The 13,342-nt window shown below is 38.3% G+C and overlaps 1 protein-coding gene across 2 annotated transcripts in view; it reads left to right on the top strand.

Annotated features, from left to right (window-relative positions):
• Nucleotides 1-13,342, top strand: part of LOC122552867 (proteasome activator complex subunit 4-like) — a 194,689-nt gene that overhangs the window by 93,129 nt on the left and 88,218 nt on the right. For both annotated transcript variants that reach the window (XM_043695950.2, XM_043695948.2), the window contains 6 exons: nt 1,177-1,232; nt 2,049-2,105; nt 2,765-2,820; nt 3,217-3,315; nt 11,419-11,481; nt 11,681-11,776. In XM_043695950.2, the coding sequence (XP_043551885.2) occupies nt 1,177-1,232; nt 2,049-2,105; nt 2,765-2,820; nt 3,217-3,315; nt 11,419-11,481; nt 11,681-11,776 (427 nt within the window). The remainder of the gene's footprint in view (nt 1-1,176; nt 1,233-2,048; nt 2,106-2,764; nt 2,821-3,216; nt 3,316-11,418; nt 11,482-11,680; nt 11,777-13,342) is intronic.

The raw sequence follows: 13,342 nt of genomic DNA, 5'->3' as shown, positions 1-13,342 counted from the left end.
CCTTTTCTTCCTGATAGGATTGTACGTGAGACAATCTGATTTTCTGAATTTGCCTTTTTGCCACGTGTGTGTTTATGGGATGTTACTATATTGGAACAGTTAATTAGTAATAGTTACTGTATCCAGTTTTCCAAGAACTTAATTATTCTAAGATTCTCTTTCCCCCCCCCCTCCCCACTTCGTTTGTTGTATTTTAATTATAGTGATTGAATAAATTGTGTTTTGCATCATGTCAAGTAGTTTGACCAATTGAATTGCATCTGGACCACAACACCTTACATTTGCCTTTTGAAATAAGAAAAAGTTAGCATCTAGGCTTCCTCCTTAGTATAATTTTGAGGTGTCTGGTCTGATCCATAGCAGATTGATATATATGTAACCCAGATAAAATGACAAAAATTGAACAATATGCCATTCATCTTTCCTGAAAGGACCAGGAAACAACACTAAGCATTCAATAATAGTGACGAAAGGTACCCTAACTTTAACTCATCACTGAATATAGTGGCATTTTTGGCAAATTTTAAACAGTCGTTTTTAAAAAAAACAAGAGAATGCTCTTCCCAAAGCTAAATTTTTCACACTGTCTCTAACTATCAGTACCATGTTTCCAATATTTCTCACATGGAGATATGACTAAATGGATGAAAGTATGATTTGATACTGTGCATTGAAACAGATTTCAACATTAACATAGAGTTATTCCTCACATTCCTTGAGATGCACCCTCCACTTTCTTTTCCCTCTGGATGGAAACTGGCTTCAGCATCTTACTCACTGGGATTGTTGTGTATTTTATTTTAAAATTACATTATTGCCTCACTTTTTGATTCATCAGAGGTCATTTGATGATCAAAAATATTTTTGTTAAAGTGCCAACTTTAGTGTTTATTCCTGAAAGATATTGCACTTCAGGTTGGAAAACAGCTGTTTACAGTGAACAATTGATGTGATGGAATGTATGGATAATCAGCAAATTACAATGCAGTTTTTAAATAATGTTCATTATACTTTGTGTGTAGTGAATGAATAATGTTTGATTCTATCCTTGGTTTCCCAAATATGATATATATATTTTCAGTGTCAGTGTATATGAAATGTACTTTATATTGGATGTTTAATTTGAATCTGACACTGCACCTTACCTATTTTTAAGAGTTGCAATTTTTTTTGCAGGGCTCCAACTTTGATGTCTTTGGAAGAGACCAAACTCTGCACTGGTATTAACTATGGTATGTTGCAGAAATAGATGTACATTAGTTTTTATTTTCCTGACTCCAAATATGAATTATTCCTTAAATTCCATATTTAGAAATGCTTCATTTAAAACTTCTTCTAAGAAAATAATACTGGAGTAAAATTACACCTTTTTAATGTCAGAGTTCCATTGATGATCTTCATTTTGCCCATTGCAAATGTGAATATGTCGAAATTCAGTTAACAGTGACATCTATTAGAAAATAATTGTTTCATGGAGAGATTAAAAATAGCTTAAGTTCTTTTTATTAGTTCATTTAATGATTTTGCGTAATAAGTGAAAAGTCATAAGAATTGGCTTTATTTTTTAAAAATGTATTCATGCAATATTAATTAGTAAGTAAATTTAGGGTGTTTTGGAATTGTTCCTCTGAGACTTGCACATTGTAGGAAGAAGAGGCATCAGTTCATATATACCCACTGGCAAAAAAGTATTTATAGAAAGATGCACAGACACACCAATGTGTTGTGTAGTTTTCCTGTGCTGTAAACCTTTGGCAGCTAAGAGGATGGGATTCTTCCCATTTGCGATTATCTATGTGCAAGGAGTCTGGTGTAATTTGGCTCCAAATTTACACTTGCTGTACTAAACAAAATGAATGTATTTTGCTCATTTTGATTTGAATTGTATCCCAGCCAAAAAAAAATCTTTGATTATTAAACATCAAAAATTCCTGATTGTTTACTGAGGCCTACCGTAGTACTGCTTCTGAAATTAAATAAAGGCTGCTGAGATGTTGGTATAAACTCTGGAGTCATCTTTGACTTGCCCTGTAATTTCTGGTTGTTAGATACTTCGAGAGAAAACTACAGGGAGATAATTGCTCAAGTAATAAGAAAACTATTACGTAAGTATCATGAAGAAGGAAGACTTTTGTTTTGTTTTAATGATTATTATCTGGTATTTAGCAGAATGGAAGGAAATTGGAAAATAGAAAAAGAATCAAACCCTGAATCCTGTCCTCAGCAGGCTATACACAATGCGTCCTAATTCTTCCCTGTTGGCAAAGTCCCGATTGAAGTACTGCCACTGTGTGTCTGTCCGTTCTCCCCCCCCCCACCACCACCACCCCCAAATCATCCCCCAAGGTAATGGTTTAATGGAATCACTTACACTGAAGTCCTGGGCTCCATCTCGTGGCAAAAGTTAGTTGGTCTAGGTTATCTTGATGTCAGCTACTCCATGCACTGATCGACATCTGTCACTAGATGGGGTCAGTTTAAAGCTGCTGACTTATTTTACCAAGAAATGTAAATACTGTATTTTATGCTGTTTCTTTCATTGTTTAATTTTTGTATGTATATCAACTGGATGGTTTAGATTTGCTGACCCTTGAGGACAAGACACATGTGGGAAACATTTCCTAATGTGGAATATATGTTAATGCTGTAGATGTAGTGAAACAATTTTGCTGAAGATGTAGTTATTGCAAATACAAGTTAGCGCATGCAAATGTAATTCATGAATGAAACACTGAAAAATATAACTTTTTTTCTATCTTTTTAGACTACATGTTAGATAACTCTGAAGATGACACTAAGTCTTTATTTGTAACAATTAAGGTGAGAATGGAAGCAGCATTTTAAAATTATACATTTGATGTCATGATGGTTCAGTTGAAAGCATGAACCACTTTGGAATTGAGCCATCCTCTGAGGTGGTGTGTTTACACCTGATGACTTAATTGATCTCAAAATTGCTATAATTAGTCTCAATACCTTTAAATTGGGGAAGGGGAGATTAGTTTCCTTGTATTTTGTGTCCAGTCATGGTTGCCACAGAAAGTATGCTGCACACCTATATAGTCTTGTGTTTTTCACCAGTGAAGCTCACTGAATGAAAAATGGCCATGTGATGGTGGATCGCAGCTGTGGTCTTATGAATCACTACTTTCAAAAGAAAGGGGATTGCTGCATCTTGTTACTATTTTTAAAAAATAATTATGCTATTAATTTCAGATCATGGGAGATTTGCTGCAGTTTCGTGGTTCTTATAAGCATGAGTTTGACTCGAGGTGGAAAAGCTTTAACCTTGTGAAAAAATCCATGGAGAACAGGGTAAGAATGACATTGTTGCAAACCCCCTCTTTCTTCTAATATGAGTATTTAGAAACTCTAGAATGAGAGTAAGCCATTCAGCCCATTGAGCCTACTCTGCCACTTAATACAATTGTAGTGATAATCCCCATAACCTTTTGACATTATTAGTAATCAGAAATATATCAACTCTATTTTAAAATACTCAAAAAAGTGAACTTCCACAGTGCACTCGAGTAGAGAATTATAAAAATTCATAAATCTTCTGAGTAAGAATATTTCTCTTCATCTCTGACCTAGATGGCATCCCCTTATTTTAAATTCTGTGCCCTCATTCTTGACTCCACAGGCAGAAGAAAAATTTTGTTTGCATCTGCCCCCTCTGACCCTCTACATATTTTGTTGCTTTCAATGAGATCACATCTGATTTCTCAATCCCTTGATAGAACGGTCCCACCATCCCAGGAGCAAATGTCATCACTCTGAATTTTATTGGCATCCACCAGTTGCTACCTGCTGCAGCTACATCACATTGCCTGTGATGTAGCTATTTTAATTTGTATTAGTAAATATTAAATTTTTTAACTGGACTCAGCTGAATCTATTAAGGAAGTTTTAACTATGTTCTGAGAAAAACAGCATGATTAGAATAAGTCAACTTGGTTTTATTGAAGGAAAATGTGATTGACAAATTTGTGGGAGTCTTTTGAGAACAGGGCTGCTCAATAAAGGGAGTCAGCTGATGCAGTGTTTGTATCTACACAAAAGGCATTTGATATGGTGCAGCACAAACAGTCAGCAAGAAAAGAGTTCATGGAGTTGTAGGTAACATATTATCAGAGAGTAAGTAGAGAGTGAACTAAACTGGATATTTTAAAGTTGGCAGGCAGTGATTAATGGCATATCAGGTCATTGGTTAGGCCTCAGCTACTTACAATCTGCATTACTGTTTAAGTGTAAAGAAATGTATCCACATGCTGATGATACAAAGTTAGGTGAAAAAGTGGGATTTTGGCACGGCACACAGAGGCTGCAATGAGACGCAGTCAGAGTAAGTGACTGGACAACAAGACAGCAGATATGTTATAAGGTAGGGAAATGTGAAGTTACTTAGAGGTGTTAGAGATTTGGATGTACATGTGCAGGAAGCTCATTCCATACACGTACCACCCTCTGAGTGAAAAGATTGCCCCTTAGGTCTCTTTTATAACTTCCCCTCTCACCCTTAAACCTATGCCCTCTAGTTCTGGACTCCCCCACCCCAGGGAAAAGACTTTGGTTTTTTTATCCTATTCATGCCCCTCATGATTTTGATTTTGTAAACCTCCATAAGGTCACGCCTGAGCTTTTGACGCTTCAGGGAAAACAGCCCCAGCGTATTCAAACTCTCCCCATAGCTCTCATCATCCAACCCTGGCAACATCCTTGTAAATCCTTTCTGAACCCTTTCAAGTTTCACAACATCTTTCCGATAGGAAGGAGACCAGAATTGCATGCAATATTCCAACAGTGGCCTAACCAATGTCCTGTACAACCGCAACATGACCTCCCAACTCTTGTACTCAATGCTCTGACCAATAAAGGAAAACATACCAAATGCCTCCTTCACTATCCTATCTACCTGATACTCTACTTTCGAAGATCTGTGAACCTGCACTCCAAGGTCTCTTTGTTCAGCAACACTCCCTAGGACCTGATCATTAAGTGTATTAGTCCTGCTAAGGTTTGCTTTCTCAAAATGCAGCGCCTTGCATTTATCTAAATTAAACTCCATCTGCTACTTCTCAGCCCATTGGCCCATCTGATCAAGATCCCATTGTAATCTGAGGTAACCTTCTTTGCTGTCCACTACGCCTCCAATTTTGGTGTCATGTGCAAACTTACTAACTATACCTCTTATGCTCACATCCAAATCATATATATAAATGACAAGAGGTAGTGGACCCAGGACAGATCATTGTGACACTCCACTGGTCACAGGCCTCCAGTCTGAAAAACAACCCTCCACCACCACCCACTGTTTTCTACCTTTGAGCCAGTTCTGTATCCAAATGGCTAGTTGTCCCTGTATTCTATGAGATCTAACCTTGCTAACCAGTCTCCCATGGGGAACTTTGTCAAACACCTTACTGAAGTCCATATAGATCACATCTACTGCTCTGGCCTCATCAATCCTCTTTGTTTCTTCAAAAAACTCAATCAAGTTTGTGAGACATGATTTCCCACACACACAGCCATGTTGACTATCCCTAATCAGTCCTTGCCTTTCCAAATACATGTTCATCCTGTCCCTCAGGATTCCCTCCACCAACTTGCCCACCACCGACATCAGGCTCACTGATCTGTAGTTCCTTGACTTGTCCTTACCACCTTTCTTAAACAGTGGCACCAAGTTAGCCAACCTCCAGTCTTCTGGCACCTCACCTGTGACTATCGATGATACAAATATCACAGTAAGAGGCCCAGCAATCACTTTCCTAGCTTCCCACAGAGTTCTCGGGTCCACCTGATCACATCATGGGGATTTATCTACTTTTGTGTTTCAAGATGTCCAGCACTTCCTCCTCTGTAATCTGGGCATTTTGCAACATGTCACCATCTATTTCCCTACATTCTATATCTTCCATGTCCTTGTCCAAAGATTTTTGGTGAGATCACATCAGGAATATTGTGAGCACTTTTGGTTTCCACATTTAAGAAAAATATACTTGCATTGGAGGCATACAGTGAAGGTTCACTAAATGAAGCCCTGGGTTGATGGTGTTTCTCTGTGATCAGAGGCTGAGAGAATTATGTCTATATTTTCTGATATTCAAAAGAATGAGTTGTGATCTTGTGTTGAAATGTACAAGATTCTGGAGTGAACAACAAATACTAGAGATCATAGCGGGTCAGGCAGCATCCATGGAGAGTGAGTTTCGAGTCTAGATGACTCTTCATCACAGCATTATCGAAATGTGGATGCTGTTTGGATAACATGAACTTTCTAGTGAACGGCTATAGTGATTTTATATTACCGATCTCCTACAGTATGATTTTTCTATAGCGCTATTTTCTAATAGCTCAAGGTTGCAGAGGAGCGCAACTGTTGCAATATAGCAGAACAACCTCTGCAAGAATCTGGAGGGGCTTTACATGGTGCATGCTCAAAGAATTTCTGCTGGGAAATCCAACAGGGAGGCACAGCCTTCAGATTACAGACGATTATTTAGGATTAAGATGAATGATTTGTTCACTCTAAAGGTTGAGGTTTTGGAATTCTGTGCCCCAGAGGATTCGGTAATCTACATTGTTGTGTACGTTTTAATACTGGAATGGACACATTTTTGATGTTTCATAGAATCAAAAGATATGGGAAACAGGCAATAAAGTGGAAATGAAGCCCAGGATCAGACATTATCATGTTGAATGACAATAGGCTTGATGGTCCATGTGGTCTACTCCTATACCTATGTCTTGTATTAATGCAACTAAGTACAAGATCAATCCAGGGAAGAAAATTCTTCAAAAAAAGTGCACAGAATTTATTGTTTATGAAAATAAGTATGGAAGAAAAAATACTTAATAAAACAGTTCTGTCAATTCACAATGAAATACTGATCCTCATCTTGCTGGCAGTTGTCTCTTGCAATGCTGTGTTGATTGAAGAGCATCTTCTTTCTCCTCTTCCTGTTATGCACTGGACTGCTAAAGTCTGCTGCTTATTTTTTGTTAACTACAATCCGATGTACCTGATCAGTGGTATGTTGAAACTCCTAATTGACCTGCCAAGACAGGTACTAAATGTGATCAGTCTCTGTTTCTTAAGTGTGTACTCTATTTTTAATAGTTTCTTTAAGGTGACCACCTTACTGATTTTACTTTCTACAGTCCTCTGGCTGATTCACCAAGATGTTAACTGTTTATGGAATCATCCCTTCATTGCAGTATTTCTCTGTTAGCTTACTGACTTCATCTGTTAAGATAATGGGCTCCCCTAAAGTAACTTGTGCCTCTCTTTTTGAGATAAGAGGACATGTGGTGTTGCACCCAGCGATTAATATCATTCCAAATCTGGAACGTTCTAGAACCCACCAATATATTTTACTTTTAAAAAACCCATTTGTCAATGTGTGACAAACATTTGCATGATTCTGTTAGCTGCAATGAACAGAAATAACAGAAGAATACAAGTTGCTGCAACACAAATCTATGCTGAACCTATAAACTTAGTACCAAAATAGACTTATGATACAACATAGTACATTCAATTACTACATATTAAAGTTCACAATGGCGAAAAGAAAGCTAAATGCAGAACAGATACCTGTTAATGCTGTTTTACTTCAAAGCTTCTTTAAACATTTTCCTGCAGTCAAGCCATGTAAATGAGAGTAAACCATTAGAATATGACCTTTGCTTTTGAGATGATCCATATGGACTTTTTATTAAGTCATGAGATGTTGGCATCACTGTCTTAGCCAGCAATAAATCCCAAATTGACTCTTAACTGCCCTCTGAGTAATCACATTGCTGTGGAATCAAAGAACATCAATGGACCAGATGGGTCTTTCTAACAATCAACAGTGGTTTCCTAGTTTCTTAATTCCGGATATTTTTATTGGTATTCTAACATGCAACAGTAAGTGTCTGTCTTCGACCGTACATAAACAATGTTATGTTAACATTGTGCTTTCGCTTGGATGAGCCAAAATAACTAAATTAACATGTTAGATTAGATTAGAAATTAGATTACATTACAGTGTGGAAACAGGCCCTTCGGCCCAACAAGTCCACATCGGCCCAACAAGTCCACACCGACCCGCCGAAGCGCAACCCACCCATACCCCTACATTTACCCCTTACCTAACACTACGGGCAATTTAGCATGGCCAACTCACCTGACCTGCACATCTTTGGACTGTGGGAGGAAACCGGAGCACCCGGAAGAAACCCACGCAGACTCGGGGAGAACGTGCAAACTCCACACAGTCAGTCGCCTGAGGCGGGAATTGAACCCGGGTCTCAGGCGCTGTGAGGCAGCAGTGCTAACCACTGTGCCACAGTGCCGCCCACGAAATGCTTTCTTTTCGCCATTGTGAACTTTAATATGTAGTGATTGAATGTACTATGTTGTATCATAAGTCTACTTTGGTACTAAGTTTATAGGTTCAGCATAGATTTGTGTTGCAGCAACTTGTATTCTTCTGTTAATCATGGACTTCCCTACATACAGCCTGTGCTTTATGCAACCCGAAATAAGATGTTTACTGTTGGTGATTTTGCGAATGAGCAGCATGTGCTAAGTAATCCCGAGGCTGCTTTTTTTCCAATCTTGGGATGAGGACATTTATTGCCCATCCCCAGTTAAGAGTCAACCACATCTTAGTGGGTCTGGAATCACATGAACTGGATGAGTTTTTCCGACAATTGGCAGTGGATTCAAGGTCATCATTTGACTCTTAATTCCAGGTGTTCATTGAATTCACATTCCTCCATGACAGGAATCATACCCATGTCCCCAGGACATTACCTGGGTCTCTGGGTTAACAGTACAGTGATAATGCCACTAGGCCATTACGTCCCCGACAATAGTGAGTGCAGCAATAATTATATTGATGAATTGTTAATTTTGAGCTCATAACATAGCTTAGTTAAGCTTGCTGCCAGGAACATTTGTTCATATGTAGACTGCTTCTCTGCAAAGATAATTAATATGTTCAATTTGCACCCTTTTTGAATTATCTCGGAATTTAGGGAGCCAATAGTTTACTTTTATTTTCTCGCAGTAATAGGCTTGGTCAATAGGCATCTTTTTATGCTGTGCTGTAAGTTGTTGTAGTTGTTTAAAATGTGATATTTTTGTGTTTGTGATCAGTGCAAGATGAAAAGCTAAGGCAACAAACTGTGGTTCTTTTCATAGCAGCTCCCTGCAAACTTTCTGTTTCCACTTCTATATTTGAGCTTGCTTTTAACTCACTTTGCACCTATATTCCATTGGAATGTAGTCATGGATCAGTTTGAGATAGTGCTCTAAGTCAGCCTGTTCTGCTTTACTTAGTATCTTATCTATGAACGTTTTTCCAAAACTCTTAATTTGAAGGGAGTGCAAGATAGATTCATCAGAATGCTACAAGTCTTAAGACGTTAAATTATTGAGGAAAAATTAACCTAAGCATATTTCCTGGAATATTGATTATGGGTTGATGTCAGAAATTTGCCCAATAAAGTAGGAAGCACACAAACCAGATCGGGTGAAATTGACATGCTGTTTATTACAAGCGATATCGCTGGAAGAGAAACTGACTAGGCTGACACAAAACTGACCGTCTGTACAGGTAGATCAGAATTTCTCTTCCCAAAGCGGAGGATGAGACCAGTTTTTATATTAAGGCTGTACAATAAGGCTCATTAGAAATGGGAAAAATACAATGTATCTGGAAATGGAGTAATCTAGTTAAAATGATGCCAATTGGAAAATAGTTATCAGAGCAATGTCCTGTTCCTTCACACAATGCAACATCCTGACAGTATCGATGGTTTCACAGGTAGGCGTTAATGTGTCCTCTGAAGTGGTGAGTGCTTCCATTGTTTTGTCCTGGGAACACTGCTGTTGCTGGTGCCTTTCTGTCTCATCTGCTGTTAGTGTGGCTTTGGTATTGCTGATTTGGAGATGTCTGTGTTGGACTAGAGTGTACAAAGTTTAAAAATCACACAACACCAGGTTATAGTCCAACAGGTTTAATTGGAAGCGCACTCACTTTCGGAGCGTCGCTCCTTCAACAGGTGATAGTGGAGGGCTCAATCCTAACACCTATAATTTCAGTTACATCACACTGTAAATTTTTGCTATAAATTCTGTTAGGATTGAGCTCTCCGCTATCACCTGATGAAGGAGCGACGCTCTGAAAGCTAGTGTGCTTCCAATAAAACCTGTTGCACTATAACCTGGTGTTGTGTGATTTTTAACTTGGTATTGTTGAGTTGTGAAACAGCCCTCTGAGCTTTGGGCTAGTTGTGTTGCTCTGACGTTGTTAGTGGGAGCTTGAAGTGTATTCACTTGTCTGCGAGTGCTGTCTAGTTTGGCTTGTCAGCCTGCTGGGGCATTCTGGGTGTTTTTTGGTACCATTGGCCGATTTTGCTTTTGTGGGCCTATCATTGGTTGGCAGGGTGGCAAATCTTTTACCACAGTTGATTTTCATAGATTTTAGGATTTTGCAAATAACTAATAGGATGGATAGTTCTGATGGCAGATACAGCCTACGGTATGGGAATTCTTGTGGTGGAACACTTGTTTGACTCTATGTAATGGCATTACTTAAATAGTAGTATTCCTGTTGTTTCTCCGCTTTTTGTTCATATCAAACTTTTGGTTTGTTATTTTAACAATTCCACCTTGGCTTTTGTTCCTTTTTTTAAAAATCTATAAAAGCACCTTTGGATATTTTTCTAGATGAAAGATTCTGTGTAAATGTATGTTTTTATCTTTTAACGTGTAGCTTCTCATTTGCTCGCCTTTAAGGTTCAAGGTTATGGAGCTGTCCTCACAACTGACATTAGGACTTGTGGTCCTGTTGGAATTTGGATATTTCCATTATACCTCAATAAGAGTTAACCATTATATGATGATGAACCTGATCAGGGTGCTATCTGTACAGCTTTGCCTCAACCTCAGCTGTACCATTTATTGAGTTAGCAATGCGGCTCTCAGTTTGCTTTACTTTTATTTGCTATTGATTGGAAATGATCGGTATTGAGTTTGGTGTTGGTCTCTTCGATAATTCTAACTAACATTATAGAAGCATGGCTCTCTTTGGTTTCTCCCAGTATTTAAGATCTTGCACTTGTATGACCTATAGATTGGGTTGCTTCTCCCTTTCAGTTTATCAAATTCACATTGTATTATTTGTGTTTATGACCACTTTTCTTTTTGCATTGTGATCATTCATGTACATCAGAACAGTTAGAGCACAACATTGGTTCTTGTTACGTGCTACTCAGTACAACTTGCAGATTTACCATTCCTGTAACACATTTTTTCATCTATTTCAGATAATTCCTTAGTGATGTAGATATTATGCTAAGTCACTAAATCTATTTTGCAATATTGTCTAAATTAATTTTCCAATTCTTTTTAATATACAGCTGCATGGAAAGAAACAGCATATCCGAGCACTGCTGATTGATCGAGTTATGCTGCAGCACGAGGTTTGTGTAGACTACATAACTTGGTCTCTTATTTATTCTGGAATTAATGTGAATACATTTTTAAGCTATATGGATTTAAACTTTTGAATAAATTTTAATTCAGCATTTTTTCACAAAACTTCAAACCTCCTTATAATTTCAAAATGTTAACCCATTGCAGTTTGCATAAAGTGATCATTATTTTGTTTCTCATGTACAGCTGCGAACTTTGACTGTTGAAGGTTGTGAATACAAAACAATACACAGTGACCTGATGCGAGATCTCCTGCTATTGTCAACCAGCACATACAGTCAGGTGACTCACAATAAATTCCAAGAATTAAAATATCTAATATTTGGAGTCTTTTTCCCTCTACTCGACTGAATGTGTCTCCCTGCCCATTTATTAATAATCTTTTTTCAAACACGTATCTAGTTTCCCCTTTGCCTGTATGGAAGGGGAATTCATGTTTAGTGAATCTATGGAATTCTTCGCCACAAAAGGCTGTGGAAGCCAGGTCATTGAGTATGTTTAAAACGGGGATAGATAGGTTCTTGGTAAGGGGATCAAAGATTATGGGGAGAAGGCAAGAAAATGAGGTTGAGGAATTTACAGCTATTCAATCATGGCCGATGGGCCAAATGGCCCAATTTCTGCTCCTATGTCTTATGGTCGTTTTTGTTTATTGTAAGAAATTCTACATTCTATTTAGTTATGGCGTTGCTTTCCCTTTTAACTCTTTTTTTGTTCTCTTTCTTCTCCGCCCTTTCGCCCCAATGCACGCATGTACACTTTCTAAGCAGCCCTCACCTGAAAACTTTAGTGTGGCTCCGTTTTATATAAGGCTATGTTGGATGGTCTACTATCCCTTGATAATCTTACAGATATCTATCTGACCACCTCTCGGCTACACTGGGATAGAATTAACAACATTTCTCAACATTTTATTCTCTGATAACATTGATGCAGATTTCTGTTGCTTTCCCATATTGATGTGAGCATAACTATATATTGGGCTAATTGCAGCCTAACTGTGGTCTTGTACATGGGAAACGTTACCACCTTTTATTTATCTTCAATGCTTTTACAATCATAGAATTCCTACAGTGTGGAAGGAGCCCATCAAGTCAACACCAATCCTCTAAAGGGCAACTCACCCAGACCCTATCACTGAAACTGTGCATTTTCCATGGCTTAGCCACCTAGCCTGCATATCCTCAGACACTATAGACAATTTAACATAGGCAATCCACCTAACCTGCACATCTTTGGACTGTGGGAGGAAACTGGAGCACTTGTAGAAAACCCACGCAGACTCTGGGAGAATGTGTCAATTCCATGCAGACAGTCACCTGAGACTGGAATCGAACCCCAGTCCCTGGTGCTGTGAGGCAGCAGTAGTAGCCGCTGAGCCATCATGCTTTTGATTCCAAATACAGAATTTTGTTTGCCACTTGTATGGTATTATGTACTGGTGCTCACACTTTCAATGTTTAATGCAGCTGCATGAAATTCCTCTACTTCCATTTAAATCAACCTTTTTCCATTTGTACTTGCATGTAATCTGTGAGATCATAGTTAATCTGATCATCTTCAATTTCATTTTTCCTGCCTTATCCCTGAAACCCTTGATTTCCTTAGTGATTAAAAATCTGCAATATGCTTAATAACCCAGCCTTGATAGCCCTCTGTGGTAAAGAATTCCACTGATTCATGAACCTCTGAGCAAAGAAAAATATTCTCCTCAGCTGTTTCTTAAATGGGCATCCCCTTACTCCAAACTTATGCCCTTTGGTCCTTAACTCCCCACAGGGGGAAGCAATCTGTCTGCATCTAAGTAATCTAATCTAATCTACCCTTTCTAGTATTCTAAGAGTCAGA

Source organism: Chiloscyllium plagiosum, unplaced genomic scaffold, assembly GCF_037043375.1.
Source record: "Chiloscyllium plagiosum isolate Xiang-an unplaced genomic scaffold, Cpla_swu_hap1 HiC_scaffold_10, whole genome shotgun sequence".
Classification (NCBI taxonomy): Eukaryota; Metazoa; Chordata; class Chondrichthyes; order Orectolobiformes; family Hemiscylliidae; genus Chiloscyllium; species Chiloscyllium plagiosum.
Note: the sequence above shows the minus strand (reverse complement) of the source record. Positions and strands in the feature narration are given on the sequence as shown.